The 27,462-nt window shown below is 42.6% G+C and overlaps 1 protein-coding gene across 1 annotated transcript; it reads left to right on the forward strand.

The window, feature by feature from the left end:
* On the forward strand, positions 1-25,792 carry C6H9orf153 (chromosome 6 C9orf153 homolog). Its single transcript, XM_046664779.1, has 5 exons — positions 1-85; positions 11,968-12,160; positions 19,054-19,145; positions 20,190-20,685; positions 24,118-25,792. The coding sequence occupies exons 3-5, from the start codon at positions 19,080-19,082 to the stop codon at positions 24,345-24,347; spliced, it is 792 nt and encodes a 263-aa protein (XP_046520735.1). The 5' UTR covers positions 1-85; positions 11,968-12,160; positions 19,054-19,079; the 3' UTR covers positions 24,348-25,792.
* The last annotated feature ends 1,670 nt before the right edge of the window (positions 25,793-27,462 follow it).

The raw sequence follows: 27,462 nt of genomic DNA on the forward strand, positions 1-27,462 counted from the left end.
CGAGGCCACTGGGCTACCGAACGAATGAGAGCCAGCCCCTGCCCCCAGGTGCACAAATTCACACAAGAGAAGGCCACCTAAACAGGTAACTGTAAAGCAAGTGGTAAGTGCAGCGACTGATATACTCATGGGGCATAATGAGAGAACAGAAAAGTGAAAATTAAGCCAGTCTGGGCTTGGCAAGGGGAGGCGGAGAGAAGTGGTGGTGGAGACGGACAGGATAGGCGGGAGCTGAGAGATGAGATCGTGGCTGGGTTCATTTTGACAAATCAGGGTTGGGAGACTTTTGTCTCCTTCCTGGAGCGGGGGACTAAGCCCGCGCAATCTCCCTCTTCCTTGGGGCCTTCTCCACCAACAGCCCTGCCCTCTCCCTAGATGTCCGTGCCTCTGCCTTCCCCACCATGTTCCCACCCGTGCTTGGCCTTGGCTTTGCCCTGCTCTCACGACGCCAGGCATCCCTTCTCCTCCCTCTCCCTACCTCCCACCTGGAGAGTGTAAAGCCTCAGTGGAGAGGAGAATCTGAACGAGGAAGAGGTCAAAGAAAGGTAGAGAGCTTCCTCCCCCTTTTTCCAAAGCCAGTGCACAGGGACAAGCCAAAACTGAATGGTGGAAAAACTGAACCAGTCACACTGGCTTCCACCCAAAGCTGCCAGGTTTTCCCTCCTCCCCCGGCCCCAGCAGGCCATCAGTCCTCAGGGCCGCCACTGACAACGCCATCCATGCAACCACTGGAGGCCCTGAGCAGGGAGAGTTCTCTGGGGACAGTGCACAGAGCTGGGGACAGTCAGCCCAGGTGGCTTCCTATGGCGGTTCTATTGGATGGAATCGTGCTGTTTCTAATCTGGCCACCCAGTCCTACCCCTGCTGCTGCCCACCCTGTCCCCCCAGGCTTCCCCTCTGGGAGGAGGGGTGGTGGAAGGAGGAGCATCATAGTAGCAGTTGGCAGTGGTGGCGGTAATGAAACAGCTAACACTTGTGAGTGTGCTTCCCAGGGACCAGGCCATCTTGTAAACACTCTTCGTGAATTAGCTCATTTAATCCTCGCACAACTCTAGGTAGTAGAGGCTGTACTTAGCCCCGTGTTACACATGTGTTTCCTGAATACTGAGGTCAAGGGCCAGCATGGAAGGCTTTGATTCCAGAGCGTGTTCTCTTACCCATTTTGCTCAACTGGGGAACACAAGACACATACAACTAGGCAAGGTGGAAAATTATGAATGCCATCGAGAAAACACAGGGACACGGTCAGGGAGGCTCGGAGGAGTGGGAGGTGACTCCCGGGAGGCCACAGAGACTGTCTGAGGAGCAGCTCCTGACGTGGGCTTTGGCATGAGCGGAGCTCTGCAGAGAAGGCACTGGGGCCTCGTGTGGACAGAACCACACGAACAGGCAGGGGAGTGGGAAAGTGGGGCGTGTGTGGGGTGTGCCAAAAACACACTGGCAGGAGCAGAGCCACCTGAAAGGGAGGTTGTGGGGGTGCAGGTGGAGTTACAGCTTGTGAGAAGCCCAGAGCACTAGGCTAATGAGCCTGTACTTTGTGGGCCAGGGGAAGCCACTGCACGTTTTAAGCAAGAGCAAATCTTGAACAGAATTCTCTTTCAGGAAGTGTCACCCAGTGTGGCTTGTAGAAAGCGAGGGAGAAGCTGGAGCACAGACACTTTAGGGCACTGAAACTGTTCTGTATGATACATAATGGTGGATACACGCCATTATACATTTGTCACCCCTAGAATGTACCACACAGAGTGAACGCTAGTGTAACTACGGACTTTAGTCAATATTGGTTCATCAGTTGTGACAAGTGTACCACACTAAGACAAGATGTTAATAACAGGGGAAACTGTGAGTTTGATGGTGGGAGGGGCATGTGTGAACACTGTGCTTTCCAACAATTCTTCTGTAAACCTAAAACTGCTCAAAAAAGCCTATAATTATATTTAAAAAAGAAGTCTTTTATTAAATTAGCAAAGACAGTTGCATTCCTAAGAAAACTCAGGTTTGCAAAAATTGTATTTTAAAAGCTATTGTTTCAAAGAAAGGATTGAGAGTTTCATACTCTAACATAAAATTCATTTTTTCTACAAAAATTTGAATAATAAGGATCATTTTTGAATAGTTGGGTGTGTACAGCTATCAAATCACATGTCAGAAAGCCACTAGCCTTTGCCTCAGTACCCCTCTGCTGGAGACTGACAGCTTTCCTGCCCATCAGCCCAGCAGGGAGGTGTGAGCTGCCTGTCACAGCCGCTCTCCGAGGCAGCGTTCTCACGTGGTGTTGGTAAACAAAGCCACTCCACAGACCTGCTCTGGGCCGGTGCCACAGACTTCTCTCTTTTTGAAGTGCCGAATCTGATTGCTCCATGTTTCCAGTTCTGATTGTGTTATGGTCAACAGTAGCAAATTCTATCCCCTAATCAATTGTGCTGTCGTCACTTCATCTCTGACACCCCAAGAGAAGGCCTCTAATGGTTGAGCACCTACTCTGTGCCAGCTGCTACTCTAGGCAAGTGGATCCTATGGGAAGAAACAGACGCCAAGGCTCAGGATCCGGTGGAATCAGTCAGGACAGCCCTCGAGGCATTTTGGTGAGAGATTGGGCAAGAACTAATGAGTCCAGATCAATCCTCAAGTCCCTGCTGGTTCTCACCTGCTTCCCGAGGAGCCCTCCTCTCGCTCAGACCCGCACTCCCAAAGCGTGGACCCAGTAATCTCTCCAGTGGGCCACAGGCACTTGGGAGTTTCAGAAGAAAAAGCAACAAAACTGTTGCAGTCACACCTCATGAATTAGAAACGTAAGAGTCTAATGATTTCACAGAAATCCCCTTTGTTCTGAGTAACCATTGCATATTTAATTGTCGAGCATTTTTCACAAGGACTCCATTAATCAGATTGTCTTAACCGTCAGTTAACAGGGGTCATCCTGGTTCATGTATTTTTCACACCGTTATCTTGTTTATGTTTATCAAGCTTGCAATCTTTATTACTGCTATTAGGTTATATTTGATTCAATTTCATTTCTGAAAAAGGAATCAGTGGCTCAGAAGTGTTCACTGAAGCATAAAAGAGGGATGGAAATAGCAATGTATGTCCTACAGATCAGAATAATCTTGTGAACACACAAGGTCACTCTGATTCCAGAATGATGCAGAATGTCGGGCAGGGCTTACTGGGTCCAGCAAATCTGCAGATGTGATGATTTTACAGGAAGCAGGTGAAAGCTGAAACTGAATAGGAGGCGTCACGTTGAACATCTGAAAAACGAATTCGATTAGATCAAAGCTGCCCTTGCCCGAGTTCCCCCAGCAAAGTTAAAACCTGGTCAGAGGTTTGGAGTCATTCAACAAGCAAAAGCAGGGACATTCTGATCAACCAATGGAGTTTTTCCAGAACAAGCAAATTGCTTTCTAGGACAAAATTGATTAATTTCATTGCTAAACACAGAGCGAAGACAAAAATGCCCAACCCTTTGCACAAAATTTTTACTCATTGAAGCAAAAATAGGTACATGTTACATTGTTAAGAATCTTGTAAACCTGGCTGCGGAGTTAATCACATAGATTTTGCTCAGAGAGAAACAAAATGAGCTATTGGCAAAACAGTTTAATCAAAGATCCCATACAAATATTAACAATATAAAACGTGGCAAAGCATTTGCAACTGCAATTGTGAGCTAGTTTACAACTGCTGATATATATGTTGTATATTGAAGTGAAGGAGAAAGCCACAGTGATGCTTCGTTCTCTGTGTCGCTGAGACCCCAGTGAAAAGCCATGGCAGGGGTGGGCTGTGGACTGCGATGGATGCCCAGGCGTCCGCAGTGAAGGAAGGGGACCCCTGGAGGGGAGCAGTGACAAAGGCTCTTGCTCCATAAAGAAAGGAACTGTCTCCACTGTCTGTCCACACACAATCTCATGTGTGTGGGTGGTTTTGATTTCGTTTCTGAAGATACTGTGAAAATGCACACACAATCAAGTTATGGCCTCTACGCTTTCATCCTGCCACGTAAAGAAGTGGGGAAAGAGTGAGACTCCTGAATGTAAGTTAAGATGATGGATTGAAACCTATGAGTAATTTCATGACTCTTGACACCTGAATGAAACTGCAATCCAAGGATTTATTTTTTTTAGCTTTCTTTTTTTTTAAAGATTGGCACCTGAGCTAACAACTGTTGCTAATCTTCTTTTTTTTTCTTTCTGCTTTTTCTCCCCAAATCCCCCAAGTATATAGTTGTATATTTTAGTTATGGGTCCTTCTAGTTGTAGTACGTGGGACACCACCTCAACGTGGCCTGATGAGTGGTGCCATGTCCACGCCCAGGATCCGAACCAGAGCAGAGTGCGCTAACTTAACCACTCAGCCACAGGGCTGGCCCGGATTTGTTTTTTTAAAGGGATAACACAAAGATAAGATCTAGGGAGATGCTAACAGAAGTAACATTTGGAAGCTTGAAGGCAGATGAATGAGGAGTTACTGGCTTGGTGGCCTTGAGAAAACTGAGAACCAGATGACGTTACTATGCCTCAGAACTCTCAGAAGTGTCCACCGCAGATGACAGCAGGTATTCCTGGAACAAGGATGAAGGGGAAAGTGGGCTAAGAGGATGACTGAGTGAGCACTGAATGAGAAGGATGACTCCTACATGCTCTCCCCTGCTTCCTGCCTCTGACTGAAAGCCACAATTTTCTCTATGGACAGGGCAGGCCAGGCTCAGCAGAGGTGTAAGTATCACACTAAAAAACAACAAGCAGACACAAAAACAAAACAAGGGATCATGTGAATAGATGTACAATAAGTACTGGATATAAGCACTGCCAGCTGCTTCCCCCACTCTGCACCCACGTTTCCCTAGCAGTGAGGCACTCACCTGCAGGCTGGAGAATGGGAATCTCCCCTGGGGAATCTTACCAGCCCAGGAAAGACCTAACAATATTCAAATCAAGGGACTCTCCCCCAAATTGTCCATCCAAAGTCTATGAGCCCCATTAATGTGTATAGGGCTTCCTGCCAGCTTTTTACCATCCCATTCTCATTTGTGAGCAGACAAGCAAAGCTCACCAGACATGAGAGGATGGCCTCTATCTGGAAGTTAGGGGCCAAAACTAACAAAAAAGGGAGAGAGACTATATTGGGAGAAGAAAACTTGAAAAGAACAACCATAGCGGAATGACATCAGCATCACAGCAGAATGACCTCTCCCGGTGATCTCTCCCTCCACCATACAATGAAAAGAACATTCATACTCCAATAGAGGACATCCAATCACAACACAAAAGACGACAGAGAGACCCATGCAGCCAGACAATGGAGGGTAGAGAGACTGGAGCCCCCCTTGGAGGAGGTGGAAAAGGGTAAGAGAAAACTTCACTCCCTCCCCAAAAGACTGCAATCTGGAGCACAGGCAGCCTCCAAGAGAGAAGGAACAAGAGAGGGGGCGTTCATTCACAGAACATCAAAGATCCCTGAGGGGCCTCCCAGCCCAGGGGGAAGCCCTCTACTGGGGTGAAAGTATTGCAGGGGTGACCTCATCAAGCCAACACCCCAGGAAAGCAGATAGCCAGGGCAGAGCAAGAAAACCCTGAGAGCACACAGAAGAAAGTGCCCCTCCCTCCAACCGCCCAGCACTGGGTCCATGGCCTGGGACCTCAGTGAAAGGCAGAGGGCTCGGAATATGCAGCTCTTGACCCCCACCCAGTGGCAATAGGTGGCAACTGTGACCAAATAATACCAGTATGTGCAAAAATATAGCCATACCCTCTAGCAGTATCAAAAATTATATTAAATCTCCATACCAGAGAGAAAACGACAAGTACCCAGAAATCAGTCCTGAGGACACAGAAACATGTAATCTAAATGACAGAGAATTCAAAATAGCTATCATCAAAAAACTCAACGAGTTAAAAGAGAATGTGGAGAAATAATTCAACAAGTTCAGGAGCTACTTCACAAAAGAAATTGAAACTATAAAGAAGAATAAATCAGAAATATTGGAGAGGAAAGAGATAAAACAAAATATGGATTTGCTGAATGCTTGAGTGGGCATCATAGAGGAGCGAATCGGCATAATCAAGGATAGACATGTTGAAATGCTCCAGATAGAGGAGAAGAGAGAACTAAGGCTAAAAAGAAATGAAGAAAGTCTCCAAGAATTATCTGACTGAATTAGGAAATGCAACATAAGAATTTTAGGTATTCCAGAGGGAGAAGAGTCGGAGAACAGAGCACACAGCTTGTTCAAAGAAATAATAGCAGAGAACTTCCTAAACCTAGGGAAGGAGATGGAAACCCATGTGGAAGAGACTGTCGGATATCCTAAATATGTCAGTGTGAAAAGACGTACTACACGGCATTTAGTAGTGAAACTGGCAAAAGTGAATGAAAAAGCAAAAATACTAAGGGCAGCAAGGCAGAAGAAAATAACCTACAAAGGAACCCCTATCAGGTTTTCAGTGGATTTCTCTTCATATACCTTACAGGCTAGGAGTAACTGGAATGACATATGCAACTCTTTGAAGGACAAAAACTTTCAGCCAAGAATACTCTATCCAGCAAAAATATCCTTCAGATCTGATGGAGAAATAAAAACTTTCTCAGATAAACAGAAGCTAAGAGAGTTCCTAGCCATGAGAGCCCCTTACAAGAAATCCTCAAGAAGGCCCTCATACCTAAAAAAAAAGGGAGAAAGGGGTTAAAATGCATGGAGTAATGAGCTAAATAGGTAGACAAAATCAGAAAATTGTAGCTATACATCAGAACAGGTTAGCAAATACTCAAGAATAGCATTAAAGATAAAAGGAAGGAAAACACCAAAAACAAAGATAATCTTGTCATTTTAATCACAAACTCACAACACAAAATGGAATAAGATGTGAGAAAACTTAGGAGGGGAAGAGGAAGGGACTGAATCGGTTTAGTCTAAGGAAATAAGGGGCCATCAGAAAATGGGCTATCTTATCTACGAGATTTTGAAAGAAACCTTGTGGTAACCACCAAACAAAAAAGCAGAACAGAGACACAAATAATAAATAAGGAGAAAACAAAGAAACACAACATAAAAAACGACATAAGTCAACTGGTAGACCAAAACACATGGGATGACAAACAAAGGAAATGCAGGAGAACCAGAAAACGAGTGATAAAATGGCAGCATTAAGCCCTCATATATCGATAATCACCCTAAACATAAATGGACTGAATTCTCCAATGTAAAGACACAAGGTGGTGAGAACGATTAAAGAACAAGACCCAACAATATGCCGTCTCCAGGAAACACATCTCAGCTCCAATGACAAACACAGGCTCAGAGTGAAGGGATGGAAGACAACGCTTCAAGCTAATGGCAAACAAAAGAAAGCAGGTATTTCAATACTTAGACAAAGTGGACTTCAAGATAAGAGAGGTAAAGAGACACAAAGAGGGGCAATATATAATGATCCAAGATATTCTCCACCAAGAAGACATAACACTTGTAAATATCTGTGCACCCAACACAGGAGCACCAAAGTACATGAAGCAACTATTAACAAACCTAAAAGAAGACATTAATAATAACACAGTAATAGCAGGGGACCTCAACATTCCACTCACATCAATGGATAGATCATCCAGACAGAAAATCAGCAAGGAAACAGTGGAATTAAATGAAAAGCTAGAACAGTTGGACTCAATAGATGTATACAGAACACTCCATCCAAAAACAGCAGAATACACATTCTTCTCAAGTGCACACAGAACATTCTCAAGGATAGACCATATGTTGGGAAACAAGGCAAGCCTCCATAAATTTAAGAAGATTGAAATAATAACAAGCATCTTTTCCAATCACAATGCTATGAAGCTAGAAATTAATTACAAGAAAAAAGCTGAGAAAGGGACAAAGATGTGGAGACTAAACAACATGCTATTGAACAACCAATGGGTCATTGAAGAAATTAAAGGAGAAATCAAAAAATATCTGGAGACAAATGAAAATGAAAACATACCATACCAACTCATACAGGATGCAGCAAAAGTGGTCCTAAGAGGGAAATTCATCGCGATACAGGCTCACCTTAACAAACAAGAAAAATCCCAAACAAGCAATCTCAAACTACACCTAACTGAATTAGAAAAAGAAGAACAAACGAAGCCCAAAGTCAGCAGAAGGAGAGAAATAAAAATCAGAGCAGAAATAAATTCAATTGAAACAAAAAAGGCAGTAGAAAGGATCAATGAAACACAGAGCTGGTTCTTTGAGAAGATAAACAAATTGACAAATCCCTAGCCAGACTTACAAAGAAAAAAAGAGAGAAAGCTCAGATAAATAAAATTAGAAATGAGAGAAATGACAATGGATACCACAGAAATACAAAGGATTATAAGAGAATACTATGAAAAGCTATATGCCAACAAAATGGCATCTCTAGGAAATCTAGAGGAAATGGATAAATTCTTAGACTCTTACAACCTCCCAAAGCTGAATCAAGAAATAGATAATCTGAATAGACCAATCACAAGGAAAGCAATTGAAACAGTAATCAAAAGCATCCCCAAAAATAAAAGCCCAGGACCAGATGGCTTCTCTGGAGAATTCTACCAAACTTTCAGAGAGGGTTTAATACCTATCCATCTCAAGCTATTCCAAAAAATTAGGAAAGATGAAACGCTTCCTAACACATTCTATGAGGCCAACATCAGTCTGATACCAAAGCCTGACAAGGACAACACAAAAAGGAAAACTACAGGCCAATATCACTGATGAACATAGATGCAAAAATCCTCAACAAAATATTGGCAACCGGAATACAACAATACATCAAAAAGATCACACATCATGATCAAGTGGGATTTATTCCAGGGACACAGGGATGGTTCAACATCTGCAAATCAATCTATGTGATACACCACATTAACAAAATGAGGAACAAAAACTACATAATCATCTCAATAGATGCAGAGAAAACATTTAACAAGATCCAACAGCCATTCATGATGAAAACTCTTAACAAAATGGGGATAGAAGGAAATTACCTCAACAAAATAAAGGCCATATATGACAAACCCACAGCCAACATCATACTCAATGGGCAAAAACTGAATGCCATCCCTCTGAGAACAGGCACAAGACAAGGATACCCACTATCACCACTCTTATTCAACACAGTACTGGAGGATTTGGCCAGAGCAATTAGGCAAGAGAAAGGAATAAAAGGAATCCAGACAGGGAGTGAAGAAGTGAAACTCTTGCTGTTTGCAGATGACATGATCTTATATATGGAAAACCCTAAAGAATCCATTGGAAAACTGTTAGAAATAATTAACAACTACGGTAAAGTTGCAGGGTACAAAATCAACTTAGAAAAATCAGTTGCATTTCTATACTCTAATAACGAACTTATAGAAAGAGAACTCAAGACTACAATTCCATTTACAATTGCAACAAAAAGAATAAAGTGTCTAGGAATAAATTTAACCCAGAAGGTGAAGGACTTGTACAATGAAAACTATAAGACATTATTGAAAGAAATAGATAATGACATAAAGAGATGGAAAGAGATTCCATGCACATGCATTGGAAGAATAAACATAGTTAAAATGTCCATACTACCCAATCTATAAATTCAATGCAATCCCAATCAGAATCCCAATGACATTCTTAAGGGAAATGGAACCAAGGATCCTAAAATTCATATGGGGCAACCAAAGACCCCAAATAGCTAAAGCAATCCTGAGAAAAAAGAAGAAAGCTGGAAGCATCACAATCCCTGACTTCAAAATGTACTACAAAGCTATAGTAATCAAAACAGAATGGTACTGGTACAAAAACAGGAACACAGATCAATGGAACAGAACTGAAAGCCCAGAAATAAAACTGCACATCTACAGAACCCTAATCTTCAACAATGGTGCCAAGAACATACAGTGTAGAAAAGATAGTCTTTTCAATAAATGATGTTGGGAAAGCTGGACAGCTACACACGAAAGAATGAAAGTAGACCATTATCTCACACCATACACAAAAATAAACTCAAAATGGATCAAAGACTTGAAGACAAGTCCTGAAACCATAAGACTCCTGGAGGATAATATAGGTAGCACATTCTTTGACATAAAACTTAAAACATAAAACTTTCGAATACCATGTCTTCTCAGACAAGGGAAACAAAAGAAAAAATAAACAAGTAGGACTTCATCAGACTAAAGAGCTTCTGCAAGGCAAAAGAAACTAGGATCAAGACAAAAATACAATCCACTAATAGGGAGAAAATATTTGCAAATCATATCTCTGACAAGGGGTTAATCTCCATATTATATAAGGGCAACTGAACAACGAAAAAAGAAACAGCCCCATCGAAAAATGGGCAGAGGATATGAACAGACATTTTTCCAAAGAAGATATACAAATGGCCAATAAACACATGAAAAGATGTTCAACATCACTAGTCATCAGAGAAATACAAATCAAAACTATACTTAGATATGACCTTATGCCTGTTACAATGTCTATAATCACTAAGACTAAAAATAACAAATGTTGGAGAGGGTGTGGAGAGAAGGGAACCCTCATACACTGCTGGTGGGAATGCAAACTGGTGCAGCCACTATGGAAAACAGTATGGAGAGTCCTAAAAAGTAAAAATAGAAATACCATATGACCCAGCTCTCCCACTACTGGGTATCTACCCAAACAACTTGAAATCAACAATCCAAAGTAACACATGTACCCCTATGTTCATTGCAGCACTATTCACAATAGCCAAGACATGGAAACAATCCAAGTGCCCATCGACCGATGATTGGATAAAGATGTGATATGTATATACATACAGTGGAATACGACTCAGCCACAGAAAAAATAAAATCATCCCATTTGCAACAACATGGATGGACCTGGGGGGAATTATGCTAAGCAAAATAAGCCAGACTGAGAAAGACAAACACCATATGATTTCACACATATGTGGAATATAAACAAACACATGGGCAAAGAAAACAGTTCAGTAGTTACCAGGGGAAGGGGGTGGGGGGTGGGCACAGAGGGTGAAGGGGAGCACTTGTGTGGTGACAGACAAGAAATAATGTACAACTGAAATTTCACAATGATGTAAACTATTATGAACTCAACTGGAGAAAAAAGAAGAACAGCCATAGCATCTTCAGAGGGAAACGAGAAGCTATTGCATCATGAAACAGGAAACAATGACATGGAAAGGAACGCTCAGAATAAGAACAGCTCTCACAAACTAAATGCATAGCCACAAAAATATAGAAGAGTTAGGAGATAAGGGAGAAGAAAATGCTCAAAAAAGTAGATGGGAAAGACAACCAATAAAAAACAAGAGAGACAGCCATAAAAAAGGACAAAGTTGTCCCATTCACAACATGGATAGACCTTGAGAGTATTATGTTGAGTGAAATAAGCCAGACAGAGAAAGACGAACTCTGTATGACTCCACTCATAGGTGGTAGTTAACATATGGACAAAGAGAACTGATCGGTGGTTACCAGGGGAAAGAGGGGTGGGGGGAGGGCACTAGGGGTCAAGTGGTGTACCTACAACATGACTAATAATAATGTACAACTGTAATTTCACAAGGATGTTAACTTTTATAACCTTAATAAAAAAAAAAAAAAACAAGAGAGAAAAGACATACAGAGGTATTTACTGCACCCCAAACAGAAGTTCTGTTTCACCCTCTCCTGAGATCCGAAAGTCAGCCATTGTGAGTGAAAATTGCAGAAAATACAAAAATTATTGAGCAGCACCCTGCCCTGCCCGTATTTTTGCTGGATTGCCTCTGCTGGCCCACCTCATGGTCCCACCGGATGCCTCCACTGGAGCATCTCTTCGTTACCCAGGACTCGGTCCCCACGTTACCTTTGACTTCCCTACAGAGACCCTTGAAACTCGCAGGGAAGACAGGGACCTGCACAGGTCGCCTCCCACTGGAGCGGCATCCAACTGGACCACACTGTTCTTTCCTTTCACAGGTGGCTTACCATTCCGTTTCCAAAAGGAAATACTATTGTGTCAGAGAGGCACAAGTTTATGGTAAAACCACAGAGAAAAACAGGAGAATCATGTCCACAAAAGTGAGGCTGATGGTCGGAGGGAGAGGGTTCATTTGGAGCGGGCCATCCGTGGGTTCCAAGGGGCTGGAAATGTTCTGTTTTTAACCTGGTGGTAAGTACATGCTGCTTCCTTTTATTTTTACTCCTTAAATGATACATATACATTTTATACCCTGTTTTCACATTCAAAAATACTAGATGTTGAAAGAAAAGTTTTGAAATGGGAAAGAAATTTTTTTTAAAGTCTTCTATGTGTTAATAATGCCAATATGAGGTGTGTCTTTGCCAAAAAGAAATGAGTACTGTGCGTAGCCTAAACCTGCACATCCTGCCTGAAAAATCCAGACTTTTCATGTGAAGCACGCAGCCCCAGTTACAGAATAATTGACTGAATTGCTGAGTATTTTACTTTTTCCCAAGCTTTGATGTGTTCTCTCACCCCTCAGTGAAAGAAATCAGTGGGTGTAATTTAGTGTCCTTTAAAATTTTGTCCAAATGCTGCAAGAGACCCTGAAGACATACTTCCCAGAGTCCCGTGCAGCTGGAGCGCAGATTCACTCACTGTTTGTTGTGCTCTCCTCCACTGGGCGGTCAGCTGTCCAGCTCCTGAATGTGACATGGTGGCGGGAGGGACCTGCAGAGGGAAATCACCCCTTGTTTGCTCTAAGGTCGTAAACTGCCTGACAGCGCCACCAAACACTAGCTGTCATTTCAGGAGACCTATACCTGGGAGCTGAGGTTTTCTAATTTAATAGAAATATGGTCAAAAGAAACCTGTTGCATGTGGAAACAGACCTAGAACCCAAGTATCATCAAAATTCCTGGGGGAAAGATAAGAATAAGAGCATCTCCTCTTGCTCATAGGAAAGAATCATTTTTAGGTCATATGTTTGCTTTAAGATTTGTTGTAAGTATTCTCTTTTCCCTAGAGGTGTGTGATGATCCCCTGAATAGATCAATAAGAATGATTTGGAGGTGAGTAAAAGAAAACCCAATTCCAACTGAACTAAGAAGAGGAAGTGTACACCCAGGTCCATAGCAGCACTAGTCGCAATAGCCAAGAGGCGGAAGCCACCCTACGTCATCAGCAGATGACGGGATAAACACAACGTGGTATATGCGTGTGATGGAATATTATTCAGCCTTCAAAAAGGATGGCAATGCTGACACATGCTACAACAGGGATTAACCTTGAGGACACTGCACTAAGTGAAATAAGCCAGTCACAAAAGGACAAATATCATATGATTCCAATTATATGAGCTACCTAGAGTAGATAAACTCATAGAGACAGGAAGTAGAGTGGTCGTTGCCAGGGTTACGGGGAGGGGGAAATGGGAAGTAGTTGTTCAATGAGTACAGAGTTTCAGTTTCGCAAGACGAAAAATTTCTGGAGAAGGGTTGCACAACAGTGTGAATTTGCTTAACACCACTGAAGTGTACACTTAGAAATGGTTGTGATGGTAAATTTTACGTTATGTGTATTTCACCACAAATAACATTTTTAAAAGAGAGAAGTAAATTGAAAGAGAAATCTATAGGATGCTTTACATAAAGTTCAAAGGCATGCTAAAAAGACAATATGTCATTTGGGGATACATACACATGTAAGAAAGCTGGAAAAAAAAGAGAGAGAATGCTGCACACAGAATTCAGGAGGGCGACTTTCTCTGGGAGGGGAAGGGAGAGAGAGGGAGTGGAGGGTGTTCCAAGGGCTTCAGTTCCCGACATTCTTTCCTTAGGCTGGGTTTGGGGCACATGGAATTTCACAATTATTCACTCCCATTTAAACTCTGACATGCTTTGTTATCATGTATAGTTTTTATTTTATACCTACTTTCTTTTAGAGAAGAAGAGCTCTTTTGTGCTATTTAGACATTGACTTTTATTTTTTATCTACTGCTCTGTTCAGCGCCTGCCTGTGATCATTGCTAAATTGGTGCCATCTTTTAGATCAGCCTTGTCCAACAGAATAGAATGCAAGTCATTTATGTGATTTTAAGTTTTCTAGTAGCCACATTATAAAAAGTTAAAGAAACAGGCAAAATTAATTTTAACATATTTTATTCAACCCAATATATCTAAAATAGTATACTGTCAGCATGTAATCAATATACAAAAGCTTAATGTAATATTTTGGTTCTTTTTTCATGCTAGAGCACATCTCAGTTCTGACGAGTCACATTTCAAGTGCTCAATAGCCACACACAGCTGGCAGCTACTGTCTTGGATGGCACACACTTAGAAACACTCCAATCAGCAGTTAAACTCACCCTGTGCCCCCATGATGCATGCATCCATGGCGAATGGATGCGGTATCGACTGTCCGCTTTCACACAAACACAGTCCCTGAGAATAGTCTTGACAGCCACTGGGTCGACATCAACTGTGAGAGCCCCATTGACTGTAAAACACATCCTGCTTTTCAGAGATGTTAAGATGTGAAGTTGAGATGATACAGTAGTTGTAATGTGGTGTGAGGACAAGTTATGATCACAAAATCTGAGGATGATGTGGGGCAATGCTGCTGGGCGCATGCTTCTCTGTGAACCTGGAACATGGGTGTTGGATTCAGGAATGTGCCTGGCTAAAGGTCGTTTTTATAACCATGTCAGGCTACCAGGGCCTGTGGGAGCGTGGTCAAGGGTCCAAGGGGCCTGGTGAACACAGACCGCAGGACAGCACAGGCCATGAGGGTTGGGAGCCCTGAACGGCCACTCTCAATGAACTCAGAACAGCCAGCTGCTTCCCGCCTCCTGGTTTCCTCTCGGCACATTCGCCCCCGTGCCGTACACGTGTTGGAGAGCTGGTGTGAGCAACAGCAAACCTCCTCTCTGGAGACCTCTCCCTGGCCCGCCTTAGAGAGTGTTCGTTCTTTTATTGTAGTATTAGGCATACACTTAACTAATTCCTTTACTGTCATTATGTTGGGTTCAAGAGGGAGAGAGCAAACTCCCTATGCCCTGTTTTCTTTATCAAAGTATATTGTTGAGAGTAGGAATTGTTTCAGATCTTGCTTCAGTATCCTCAAAAGGGCGACCACGTGACTGAGCAGAGTTAACGCTACAGCTGGAGAAGACGTGGGGCTGTCTTTCTTCCCGTGCGGGCTACTTTCTCCTCAAAACAGGAAGTCTGCTATGCCTCTAATGGTGTTGTTTGACATTACAAAAGGAAGACAAGCTTACTGCAAAAATCACCCAAACAAAATGCAAAACGTGGATAGATAGTAAGGAGGAAATGCTCCCCCTCCTCCCCTTCCTGTGCACGCCCTCTGTTAAATTTGCTACGTGTCCCTCCGGACAATTTGCTATGAATTGACAACCCTATATAGTCACTTTATATACAAATATGTTTCCTCTCCTATACAAACTACGTATATGGCTTGATTTTTTATATGTATGGGATCATGTTGGACAATCCCCAAGAATAAGTACATAGAGAACATATTTTAACAATGTGTTTCTCCACATGGCCACCAGAGCGCTCCTTTCAAAGTGTCAGTCAGAACCTGTCACAGAGCCTGTCATGGCTCCCGAGTTCCCAAGGTCCTATGTGTGCCCACAAGGCCCTAAGGAGACAGGGCCTCCTCTCCTCCTCCCTGCCCTCGGCCCCTCACTTCCTCCGTTCTCTTGAAACCCACTCTTCCTCCAGCCAGCCAAGCATGTGGCCTCTGCCCTGCTGGTCCCTCTGCCTGGTAGGCTCTCTCCAGTCATCCTCAGGGCTCACACCTCCTAGAAGTCTTTCCTCAAATGCCCCTTCCAACTGAGGTCACCCTGACCACCCTCTTTAAAGCCACACACACGCCCCTCCGCACTCCCAATCCCCTTGACTCTAATATATTTTACTTCCTTCATAGCACTTATGACTTTCAAACATTAATTCACTTACTATATGTAGGATTTTCTGTATGTCTCCCCTTGCTGGCATGTAAACTTCACAAGAGCAGAAATCTTTGCTTTGTTTGCCAGTGCGTTCCAAGGACTTAAACAGTGCCTGGATCATAACAGGTGTTTAATAAATGTTTCAGATGTTTTAGATATCGTTCCTTGTTTATACACGCAATCACTTCCTTTGTCTTTGTATTCCTTGGTGCCTAGTCCAGTACCTGACACATCAAAAACAGTAAGTATTTGCTGAATTAATGCTGCCTTCCATAAAGTACAGCCAAAAATTCAGAGAAGAAAGAAAGGAAGGAGAGAGAGAGAGAACACATGGTTAGAGAAAAAGTTGTGGGAAATAGCAGAGGCAAACTGCCGATGAGCGCCACCTGGTGGCACAACAGACAGTCAGGCTCCCTGGGCAAAAAAGAACGGATTTAATTGTGTGAATAGGATAAATACTGTTGAAGCCACACTTTAACGTGGCCGTTATAAAGATAGCGCCTCCCTGGCTGGCGGAGAGAGAGAGCTACTCTCAGGTGAGCAGAGAGCAAGCAGTTGTGTGCGGATGCAAATGGAGAAGATACACCCAAGGGAGTTCATGTGAGACGCCTTTGCTCTTCCTAAAATCAGAATTTACTGCAGGAATTCCCAGGAATAACAGATGAGTGGACTTGCTGAAAAGCCCCTGCAAGGGCTCCCTCAAGTTGCATGAATCTGGAACAGGCCCATTGGCTATATTTTCATGATTTCTCCAGGAACACTCTCCATGAGAGGTTGGTTTAAGGGCTAATTCAGGTTTAGGAATTGGCTTGGCTCAACTTAAGGGCCAGGGTGACAGTATGTTGATACCAGCTCAACCCAAGGTTGACATAAGGGAAGTCATATTGTAGAGAAGAGACCATATCGTAACTTTGAATGACCTCTGACTCACTAACCCAGCTGGACACTTACCCTCCAGGAGACCCACCTGCTGTGTAGATTTTGTGACCCCTGCTTGTGCAGGTACCTCCCATCTGCAATAAGACGATAACTTTGTTCTTTGAGTTCCTTAGGAATGTGACAACCCTCCGACAGAGAGTCTATCTGGCCACCCCCAGTCTGTAACACCAGAGGGTCAACATTCCTAACTCCCTCCCCTGTAACCCACCAGCCTATATAACTGCCTCAAGATTTTGTGCCCCACTTAAGATGGTTCTTTCCAACATTAGTCACCCATCACCCCCCTCACTAGCAAGCTGTAATAAATGCCCTTTCTCTGCCACCATCTTGCCTCTTGACGACGGGCTTTGTCTCGCAGCGAGTATATCACACCCTTCGTGCAGTAACTATGTTAGTGAAGTCAGCATTAAAGTGGATCAAAGCATCTTTGGCTAATGTCCTGCTCAGCATTCTGAATCCCAACCCTTCAGTGAGAGAGATGTCCTCAAGAATAGTTCAGCAAAGAGAATCAGCAAGAATCTGTGCTCACCGGTACCCCACACCCTGTTGTCAATCTCATTGTAAGGAAATGAGTAAATTTCTTAGATGTTGCTTTGAATATATGTATATAGAGTTGCAAGATTGGCTGCTGAAGTTGGGAATCACTTCTCTGAGTCGACGCCCTGATTAAGGTCCAGCACGTGGCGTGGGTGTGGTGGGAGGTCACATCTAGCCCTCCTCTAAGGGGAGGAGAGGGGAGAAAAACTTTTTGTCCCCTGGTAGTGGGAGAAGGCAGCCGTCTGGTGGTGGACGACACCAGTGGAAGACACAGTCATGGTGACCAGAAGACAGTGAGGTTTTAGATGAAGCAGTTGAGGAATATTTTCATTTGCAGGAATTATTGAAGGAAAACACTATCAAGTCTTATTTTCACTGGTCGAGGATGTCTGCGAAGCCACTGCCCAAATGTAGGAAAGGGGGTGGTTGTGATGCCTTCTGTTGCTTTTTTTGTCCTATATATTGATATAGTAGACTCTGTAGTGACAACAATATATTTGGATATATATCTTCAAATAATAAGCAGTAAGATAAATATCTCAGAATGACTATATATTCAAATATATGTATATTTAAATATGTAATTCATTCTGGGTTTTTCTACTTCAGCTGGAAAGGAGAAAGAACCTGTTTTTGCTTCATCCCAAAAACCAAATGAGTATTTTTGATTCATGTCTGACACTCATCCCAGTTACAGCAGCTCCCAATCAGGATACAGAGGTACCCAGGAAGATGTTTTCCCTCATAATTCCCCTACCTACCAACGGAGGTTTCACTGGAATAAATTAAATCAAGAATGTGAAATATTCCAGGGTTTGTCTGTTATTTATTGCTGCATAAGAATCCATGCAAAACCTAGTGTCTGGAAACAACTATAATTCATTATTTGCCATAATTTTGGAGTTGGCTGGCTCATCTGGGTGGCTCTTCTTCTCCGTTTGGGATCCTCTGCAGTTGTTTATGCAGCTTTAGTCATCTGGAGGATGGAATGGGGCTGGGTGATCCAAGATGGCCTCATTACGTGTCGTGTGGTTGGTGCTGGCTCTCATCTCCACATGGTCTCTCGAGAAGGGTAGCTGGACCTCTTTACGTGGTGGCTCAAGCTTCCAAGAGTGTGAGGTTAAGCTGCAAAGCTTCTTAACGCCTAGGCTGTGGCATTGACATGTCCTTACAGCATGCTGTCAGTCAAAGCCAAGCATAAGGCCAACCTAGAGTCAAATGTGGGAGCAGACTTAACTGCCACTTATTGATGGGACCAACTATAAGAATTCTGTGGCCATTTTTAATCTCTCACAAGGGGATTAAACAAAATTCTGTCAGTAAAATGCCTACTAGTCTATCTGCCCCAAAGCAAATTATTTCAAAACGTTAATTGTTGTTATTACTATTATTAGCCCTTTTCTCCTGAATAAAAATTACTTTTCCTGGGTAAGAAATTTGAGGTATTTCAGAGAAAATATTTGGTTGAAATGTGATTAATCTGGCAGACCTAGAGTAAGGAGAAAATAAAAGAAAACTCAAAGTGGTACCGAAGTTGAAAAGTGTCCCACTTACAAAGTTCTGAAGATTTAAACAGTGTTACTACTCCCTTTGTATTTTATCTGATTTTTGATCTTTCATTTCTTCCTCCCCTATGTTGCTTTTTTAGGAATTAGAGAATAAAATCCCAGCACGATGTTCCTCAGTGGAGACACTGATCCCACGAAAGACGATGTGGCTGCAGAGTCTCCCACGTGTTCAGTACGTATTTAGAATTCTGTGATAGTGTACACAGGAAACTTTACATTCAAGAATTGTAAAAATTTGAACTATTGAACACCCGGTGACATACCTGGCCATAGGGAACACAAACATTTTGCTTCAGTGACTTACCTTTTGTGTTACAGCAAAATGCAGCTCCTCTGTGGGCAGGCGAGCATGAAGGCTAAGCTGTTTTCACGATAACGGTTCTGCACGGGAAAGAGCCGCTCGCCACCCGCCACCCGCAGCCCACAATTGTTCATTGCTTTTGCAGGAGAGCCAACTAGGAATGACAGGAGCCTGCCTTGGGCTAAGAGACCCGAGTCTGGGCTCTCACTTTGGTCCCTTTGTCCATCCAATTTAATGGCCTAAGAAACCTCTTAGTAATGGTGGGATCAGTAGGCAGGATGCTCTAGAAAATCAAATTTTATTCCTTCAGTACAGGGCTTTAGATAGAGAAGGGCACTCCGAGGAAATACTTATTGTCTTTTCTGCCAACAACTATTCCCAGACACTCTACAAATGTAACTATTTGCTTTGGTAAAACATTCCAGTGAATAAGGACTGTTATTGCAGCTTCCTTTGCACTGCATTCCAGAACATTCTGAATCCTTTGGACCCTGGATGAAGCTTTGATAGCTGGATTATCTGGCTCCCTTTCTTCCTTAAATAAATGTATCCTTACTCAAAATAAAGGTCGCCACCCCCAAAAGCTCTCTCTCTCTCCATGGTCACTCACAGAATTTTACAGCTGGAAAGATCTTAAAGACTTCTGAGCAAGTCTAACTGGCTCATTTTATCGTGGAGGGTTTAAGTGATGTGTCTAAATGATGCACCTTTTTGAGAAGGAATCTGAGATTTGACCTTCTGGTCTCTGTTCCACATTTCCAATATAGACTTGGTTTAGTTAGGCAAAGATATCTTCCAAAATTAGATGTTTCTGTGTTCATGGTTATTTGTTATCCTATTTGTTCTAGGTTTTGTGGGTCTGCTGGACGATTACATTTTCATCAATCTCATGACTTCCCACATTTTCTCCCACAGCTGCCAGAATTGTATGCATTGGTAAAGGATTTTAATAGAGAGAGCAAGAAATCGAATCTCCTAAAAATTCACAGTATTTCACCTAGGGAAGCACAGAAAATACTTAGTCAAAACCTGAATGCCATGTCATTCACCAGTGGCACCGATGTGAGAGGAAAAGCCCCCCAACCTGTTTCCATGTGCAAAGTGGTTAGAAAAGAAGAGGAGAAACCAGAATCTATGACTGAACTCCTGCACCGCAGCTTGTTGACCAGCTCGCTCTCCCCAATGGAGAGGCTCACCAGGTCCCAGCAGAGACTCGCCCAGTGTGGCATCCCTCCTCCCGCGCACACTTTTCCTTATGAGATTCTCATGGATCACTCCAAAGCATCACTGGTCAACATACAGAAGAAGAGTCAGAGCAGCAGGATACTGTGCAGGCTGGGCATCTCCTACATCAAGCCAGAAAAGCTTGTCCTTGAAGACAGCATTCCTAAATACGTATTTGCTAATTCAGGTAAACAGATGAGGCCATGTGGGAGAAAATGAGTGGAAATCTTACTGCACAATTTACCTAGATTTCTAGAGCTGAAATAGTCAAATATTGACCGAGGGGAATCTTGCAGTTCTGGGGTTTGCGGCCTACAGTGGCCGCAAGAACTAGAGAACAGAGAACCAAACGGTCCAGGGTCAAATCACAGATCCACTCCTGAAAACTGACATTATTTAGACATGACACTTAAACTTACCTTTATAAAATGAGCTGGTTAAACTGGACTCTCATAACCATTTGCTTCTCGTTTCATGAAGTTAGTCAAGTATTTACTGAATCTTAAGTATCTTGGCTTTACTTCAACTGAGGGTTTTTCAGATATTTTTTCATGACCTGTCCCCTTTCCTCATTGTTACCTCTCTACAAACAACAGAAGGAAACTGCCTTCATTTCTGATTCTTTAATTGAGAGGTACACATAAAAGGCCAAAGGCCATACAGAGTAAGTTAAAAATATATAAATGATGGTAAGTTTTAATGAGGAGGGAGTGTCTTATCCTTAAGGTCTCAATTTGCCTTTTGCAATTTGAAGGAAGTAATATTTTTATCATTCTGTGTAGCTATAAAAAATAGATTAAAGCAATGGTATAAAATATTGAGTCCCTCTGGAGTAGGTTCTTGACTCAAGACTATTTGCACAGCAAATATTTTGACGCCACCATTTTTGTATTAGAAGTAGTAGGAGAGACAGAAGGAATAAATTTAAAGGAATAGATTGATTACTCTGATCATATTTGGTCCAAGATGCTGGAAGAATCTTTGCTGTAACTCCCTACATGGATGTCTTGACAAAGCCAGTGCTGGTTTCGGCTTTCTTTGATAGTCTCCTACTTGATGTGTTTTGGAGCCAAGGCAGAAGTTGCAATTAGGGCACTTGTAGGAATGGCCTAGGTAATCCACAAAAGTACACAGGTAAAGTCTGAGACCAGAGAGGAAAAAGCAGGGAAAGTGTTGAGAATCAATAAAAAGAACTGGCAAAAAGCCAGTGGTGTGTCAATTTTGATGTGGCTTTTGAAGAAGTGCTAAAATCTTTGGATGTTTGATAGGTCTTGAACATTTATGGCTTTGCCAACAACAGGGGCCAAGTTGTCCTTTCCTCTTAATGCATGGACTGCTACCTACCATGCCCCTCTCGTGCGCCCTCCCAGACTCTGTGTTTCTTCTCTGCCTCCATGACTTCATTTCCTAAGATCCCGGAGGTAGAATTTCTGGGACGTGTCCTGTCTATTCAAGGAATACGCATGAAGCTGGGTAGGCATCTGTATGAGGAATATCCATAAGTCCTTAGATTTAATTGGTATTGTAACAATCCATCTGTTACTGTCACTGTTGTCCAGCATTACTATCATTTATAGTAATGACAGCCAGTCCTTAAAGTATTCTCAGTCCAGAGGAACTTTAGGACTCCTAGCATGTATACCAAGGAGTATTAGAGAACATATCCTTACTAGCACCAAGCACTACGGGAGGGAAAGGGAGTGGCTGCTGCCATTTTGTTCTTCTCCTGTCGTATGAGCTTCTCTTGTTTAGGCTAAGTCTGGTAGGACCATGCGGTTAGGAATGTGTTTGACCAAAAATCAAGAAAAACCAAATAAGGGGGTTATTTTTCTCAGTGAGAAGTCTGGAGGTGAGCAAACAAGGGCCGGGGCAGTGCTTTTTTTTTAAAGATTGGCACTTGAGCTAACAAAGGTTGCCAATCTTTTTTTTTTTTTTTCTGCTTTCTCTCCCCAAATGCCCCCAATACATAGTTGTATATTTTAGTTGTGGGTCCTTCTAGTTGTGGCATGTGGGAAGCCACCTCAGCGTGGCCTGCCGAGCAGAGCATGCCATAAACCAGGGAAACTCTGGGTCGCCAAAATGGAGCGCTCAAACTTAACCACTCGGCCACAGGGCCGGCCCCAAGGAGCAGTGCTTTCTGATGTCATCGAGGTCCCAGGCTCTACCATCTCTTGTATGTGGCTTTTGTCTTCATGGCCAAAAGATGTTTCCTTCATCTCCAGGTGCTCTGGCCACATTCCAGGCAGGAAGAGAGGGACAGGACAAGGGGCCACGTTGGCTACTTCTGTCCTCTTTGATAGGGAAACAAAGCTTCCTCAGAACACACCTCCTCCGGTGACTTTTCCATACATCTCGTTGCCCAAAGTCGTGTCCAATAGCCAGCCCTTACTGCAAGGAAGGCTGATGACTGGAGATCTTAGCTTTCCACCCTCTACAGCAGGGGAGGGCAGAAGATTGTAATGGGTATGTAACCTATAGTGTCTACCACAGATCACAATCATCAACTCTATGGCCTTCTCTTGCCAAATATCCCTTTCCTTCTTTCTATCACCAGTTCTTGCTATGCCAGGTCTGCCAAGATCTTGTCAAACCCCCTGAAACTTGGCAACGGCCATAGGAACAGACTGTTGAACACACGGCCAGATATGAACTCAGGGAATGCTCCCAGGTCCCAGCCTCCTACTTTACACAAGTACAGAATATGTATAAAGACTTCCTGCCAGGCAGACGCAGGAAAGCCCAGGCCCTTCCCAGGGGCGGAGGCCCGACTGGCGCAGGGGCAGTAGGCCGGCCATAGGTGTGCTGCTCAAATACGACCACACAGGGAGGACGGTGAAGTCGCCCACGAGAGAGAGGGCAGCCTGCCTGCCTGCTTGCTCCAGCCAGCTCTCCTTCCGCTCCTCTCATTCCTCTTGGCTCTTTGGCCTCTGGTTTTACACTCAAGTCCCTGCCTTACGCCTTGCTCTTTTTCTTTTCTTTTTTTGAAGTTTACAATTTATTTAGCCCTGAATGGAATTAAAAGGAAGGGAAAAGGAAATGGCTGCTGAGTAGGGAAATACACAGCATATCTTGGCTTGATTTTCTGTGGTTCACTGGCTCCTTGAAGGGATTTCAACTACTAATGGCCATCTAAGCTGGTAGGGCTTGAAAGAGTAGGGAAAACAGCTAAATTCTAGCTAAGCCACTGCCCTTTTAGCCTCAGGGCTTACACCAGCATCTTGGAAGAAAAGACACTAACAATCTATGTACTTCTGATCAGTCTTCCTCCTTGTTTTAACCATTCATTAGGATCCTTTTCTTCTCCCTGTTGACCTCAGCGCTCAGTGGGTCTCTCTCCACTTGCACGTTATTAGTATCCAAGGACCAAATGAGTCACTCTCTCCACCTGCTGTGGCTCTGCAGGGTCCACTCCAGCCCAGTTAGCCAGACCCACCCAATTTCCTATTTGGAGAAGGGCTTTAGATGAGAGGAACACCATAGTTCTCCTTTAGTTTATAAAGCTTCAGAAACAGCTTTCTACCAGAAGGGAGAAGGAGACAGGCTCATCAGGTTTATTCTGTCCATGAAGCATCTCTGAATAACTGGAGGTTAAATAACACCACGATGTGCTTCTTTTCAGAAAAACAATTCATGGATCTGAAGGATCTGGAATGGAAATATTATAAGGGGATTGTGAAGTGGAAGCACATTACTTCCGACTCATTTGTAAACATAAAATACAACAGTGAGAAGAGGTTTGTGGAGAGCCGGCAGATGCCTGATGTTATTTCCCCCCCTCTAGTTCGTAGGTCTTTGGTCATTTGTCCTCAGGTTGATTATCCAAAAAAATCTACCTTCTTCTTAAATTGAATAGGAAGTTTATTAAAATATCTTGGATGTAAATTTTGCTTTTGAGAGCATTACATTTATACATGAAAAGTAAAGAAGCAGAGTCACCATGGAATACAAGAACTGAATCTCTACAAAATGCATGTAAGGTCCAAAATTAAACCATTAATGTGGAGCAAAGGATCCAAATTGATCTGCTAATATAAGACGTGGTTTGGACTGGTGAAACCCATCTGGACCAAGACGGAGGCAAACCTGGATCATGGGAAAAGAAAGGCGCGCATGAAGGAGAACTCCCCAGCAAGAATAGCTCTTAAACAGATTGTAAGCACATGAAGAAGTGCATTATCATAAAAATAGTTGATAAGTTCAACTAATGGAAGAATTAACATCTGAGGATGTAGAGATCAATCCAAGAACTTAAAAATAATATGTTCCCTGCTCAAAGACATGAGGAGGGAAGTGGCACCTATGAATTAAGAACAGGAAGATGTGGAACAGAACAAATTGAAAATCTTGGAAGTGAAAATTTAGCCATCAAAAATAAAATAATAACAATAATAATATTCAATAAATCACCTTACTAGTATTCTGAGGTATATATCTGAAGAGGATTCATTTGGAAGACAGTACTGCGGGAGAAGCTTCCAGATAATAGCACAGGAAGATAAAGGAAGAAATTATGAAAGAAGTTAAGGGTAATGGAGGGTAGAGTGAGAAGTTCAGAAATATAGCCAATGGAAGTTGCAGAAAAAAATAAGGAAAAGAGATGATGTTTGGAAATAAAGTAATTCCAAAAATGAAGAGACACATGAAACCCTGAATTGAAACATACCACTGAGTGATTAGCAACAAAATAGAAATAAATTATGCCTGGAAGCACCGTAGCAAAACTGCAGAGCATTAAGCAAGAAGGGAAAACAAGAAGAGAAGATAGAGGACATGCAAAGAAATAACAAGTCAACAGTGGAACGTTCGTTAACAACATCAGAAGGGGATGGTGTCACATACCCAAAATGCTGACAGGAAACAACCGTCCATCTGGAATTCTCTAACCAGCCAAACTCTCTTTAAAGAATTGGGACAAAACAAATACATCTTAAAACATATAAGAGCCAAAATTGTTTACTACCCACAATCCCTTACTGGAAAAATTGCTAGCACTTTAACAAGAACCCAGAGGGAATGCAAGAAATAATGGTGAGCAATTAAATGATTAATAGTATATGTGTATGATTGTGTACATGTTAAAAGATATTTCTGAATTCTATTTCTTAATATTTTATTTAGAAAATTTGCCTCATTATAAGTCAAATTATTCTGTAGTTTCCACTTTTTACACTATTTTTTTGAATCAGATTTTGGCTACAGCATAGTGGATTTCTTCAGCAGGAGAGACTAGAAATTGGCATGAGGGAGGTTTCTAGGGTGCTTATAATATTCTTGTATTTTGTGGGGTTTTTGTGGTTTTTTTTTTTTTTTTTTTTTTGCTGAGGAAGATTCACCATGAGCTAACATCTATTGCCAATCTTCCTTTTTTTGTATGTAAGCCACCGCGACAGCATGGCAACTGACAGATAGTGGTGTAGATCCACACTTGGGAACTGAACCTGGGCCACCAAAGAAGAGTGTGCGGAACTTAACCACTAGACCACCGGGCCTGTTCTACTTTTTATCTGTGTGCTCAAGCGTGTCCAGGACGCAAAACTTCCTCCAGCTATACACTTACTACTGTAAACTTTTCTTCATGCATTTTGCACTTCAAAAAGAGTTTTAGAAGTTATGCTACCTTCATAAAATAAATTGGGGGGTTTACATCTTTTTTTTTTTTGAGGACATAGCTATTTAAATAGTATTAGAAATATTTATTCTTTAATGTCTAGCTCGAACTCAGCTATAAAATCATCTAATCCTGTTGCCTTTTCTTCCTGTTTTTATTATGAAAATGTTTAAACATTCATAAAAATAAAGTCATATAATGAATCTGCACATGTACCCATCATCTGGATTCAATATTTATTAAAGTTTTACCACACTTGTTTCCTTTGTTCCTTTTGTTGTGTTTCCTGTGTCTGCTGGAGTATTTTGAAGCAAACCATAGGCCTTATGTCTAAGATATTATCCTTACATACTATGGTGTGTATCTCAGAAAAATTTGAACATTTTCTTTCATAACCATGATGCCATTATTATACTAAGAAAATTAACAATAATTTCTTAGTACCATCTATTTATTCATATTCAAATTCCCTTTATTGTTTCAAAATTGTCTTTTTCTAGTTGGTTTGTTTGAATCAGGATCCTAGCGAGGTCTGAAGATTGTAACTGGTGATTAGGTCTCTTAAGTTTCTTTTCATCTATAGCAAATCCGCATTTTCCCCCCCAGCAATTGACTTACTGAAGAAATAGGTCCTTTGCCCCATAGAAGGGCCCACAATCCAGATTTGTATCCTCATGGTGTCATTTAACTTATTCTTCTATCATCCATATTTCCCGTAAATTGGATATTTGCTAAAGCCTTGATTAGATTCAGGTTCAACTCTTTTCGGAAAGAATATTAGGTGATGCCGTGTACTTCGGATGCTGTGCCTTCATAGCAGAAGGCAAATAATACTGGTTGCTTCTCTTTAGTGATTAAGACTGAGCATTGGGTTCGGGTGGTGACAGCCTGATGCCTCTGATTCTCAAGTTCCCTCTAACCTTTCATCTAGTGCCTTCCATCCATTGACGATTGAGGTAGTCCTCCTCTACGAGGCTCGCAGTGGTCCCACCTCCCAGGATTCACATCCTTGTGCAATCCCCTCCCCTTGAGTCTGGGCTGGACTGTTGACCTGCTTCTACAGATAGAATGCAGCAGAGGGGATGGAGTGTCACTTCAACGTGAAGTTACAAAAAGCCTGTGCGTTCTATCTTGAATTCCCTCCCTCATCCACTTTCTAGCGTTCAGGGCGGCCGTCTGCCATCTTCTGATGTACCTCTTGGGGAGGTCCACGTGCAAGTAACGGATCTCTGGCTGACAGGCCGCAGGGATCTGAGATCCGCCAACAGCCACAGGAGTGAGCTTGGAAGCAGGTCCTCCCCGAGTCAGCCCTCGAGACACCCACAGCCCCAGCCGACACCTTACCTGCAGCCTTGT

This window comes from Equus quagga, chromosome 6, assembly GCF_021613505.1.
Source record: "Equus quagga isolate Etosha38 chromosome 6, UCLA_HA_Equagga_1.0, whole genome shotgun sequence".
NCBI classification, from domain to species: Eukaryota; Metazoa; Chordata; class Mammalia; order Perissodactyla; family Equidae; genus Equus; species Equus quagga.

Bases quoted from the DNA above. Each gene is read 5' to 3' on its own strand.
- C6H9orf153 (XM_046664779.1), top strand. From the start codon at position 19,080: ATGTTCCTCAGTGGAGACACTGATCCCACGAAAGACGATGTGGCTGCA. The intron at 19,146-20,189 runs GTACGTATTTAG...TTTCTCCCACAG, and splicing joins CAGAGTCTCCCACGTGTTCA to CTGCCAGAATTGTATGCATT. The intron at 20,686-24,117 runs GTAAACAGATGA...GCTTCTTTTCAG, and splicing joins ATACGTATTTGCTAATTCAG to AAAAACAATTCATGGATCTG.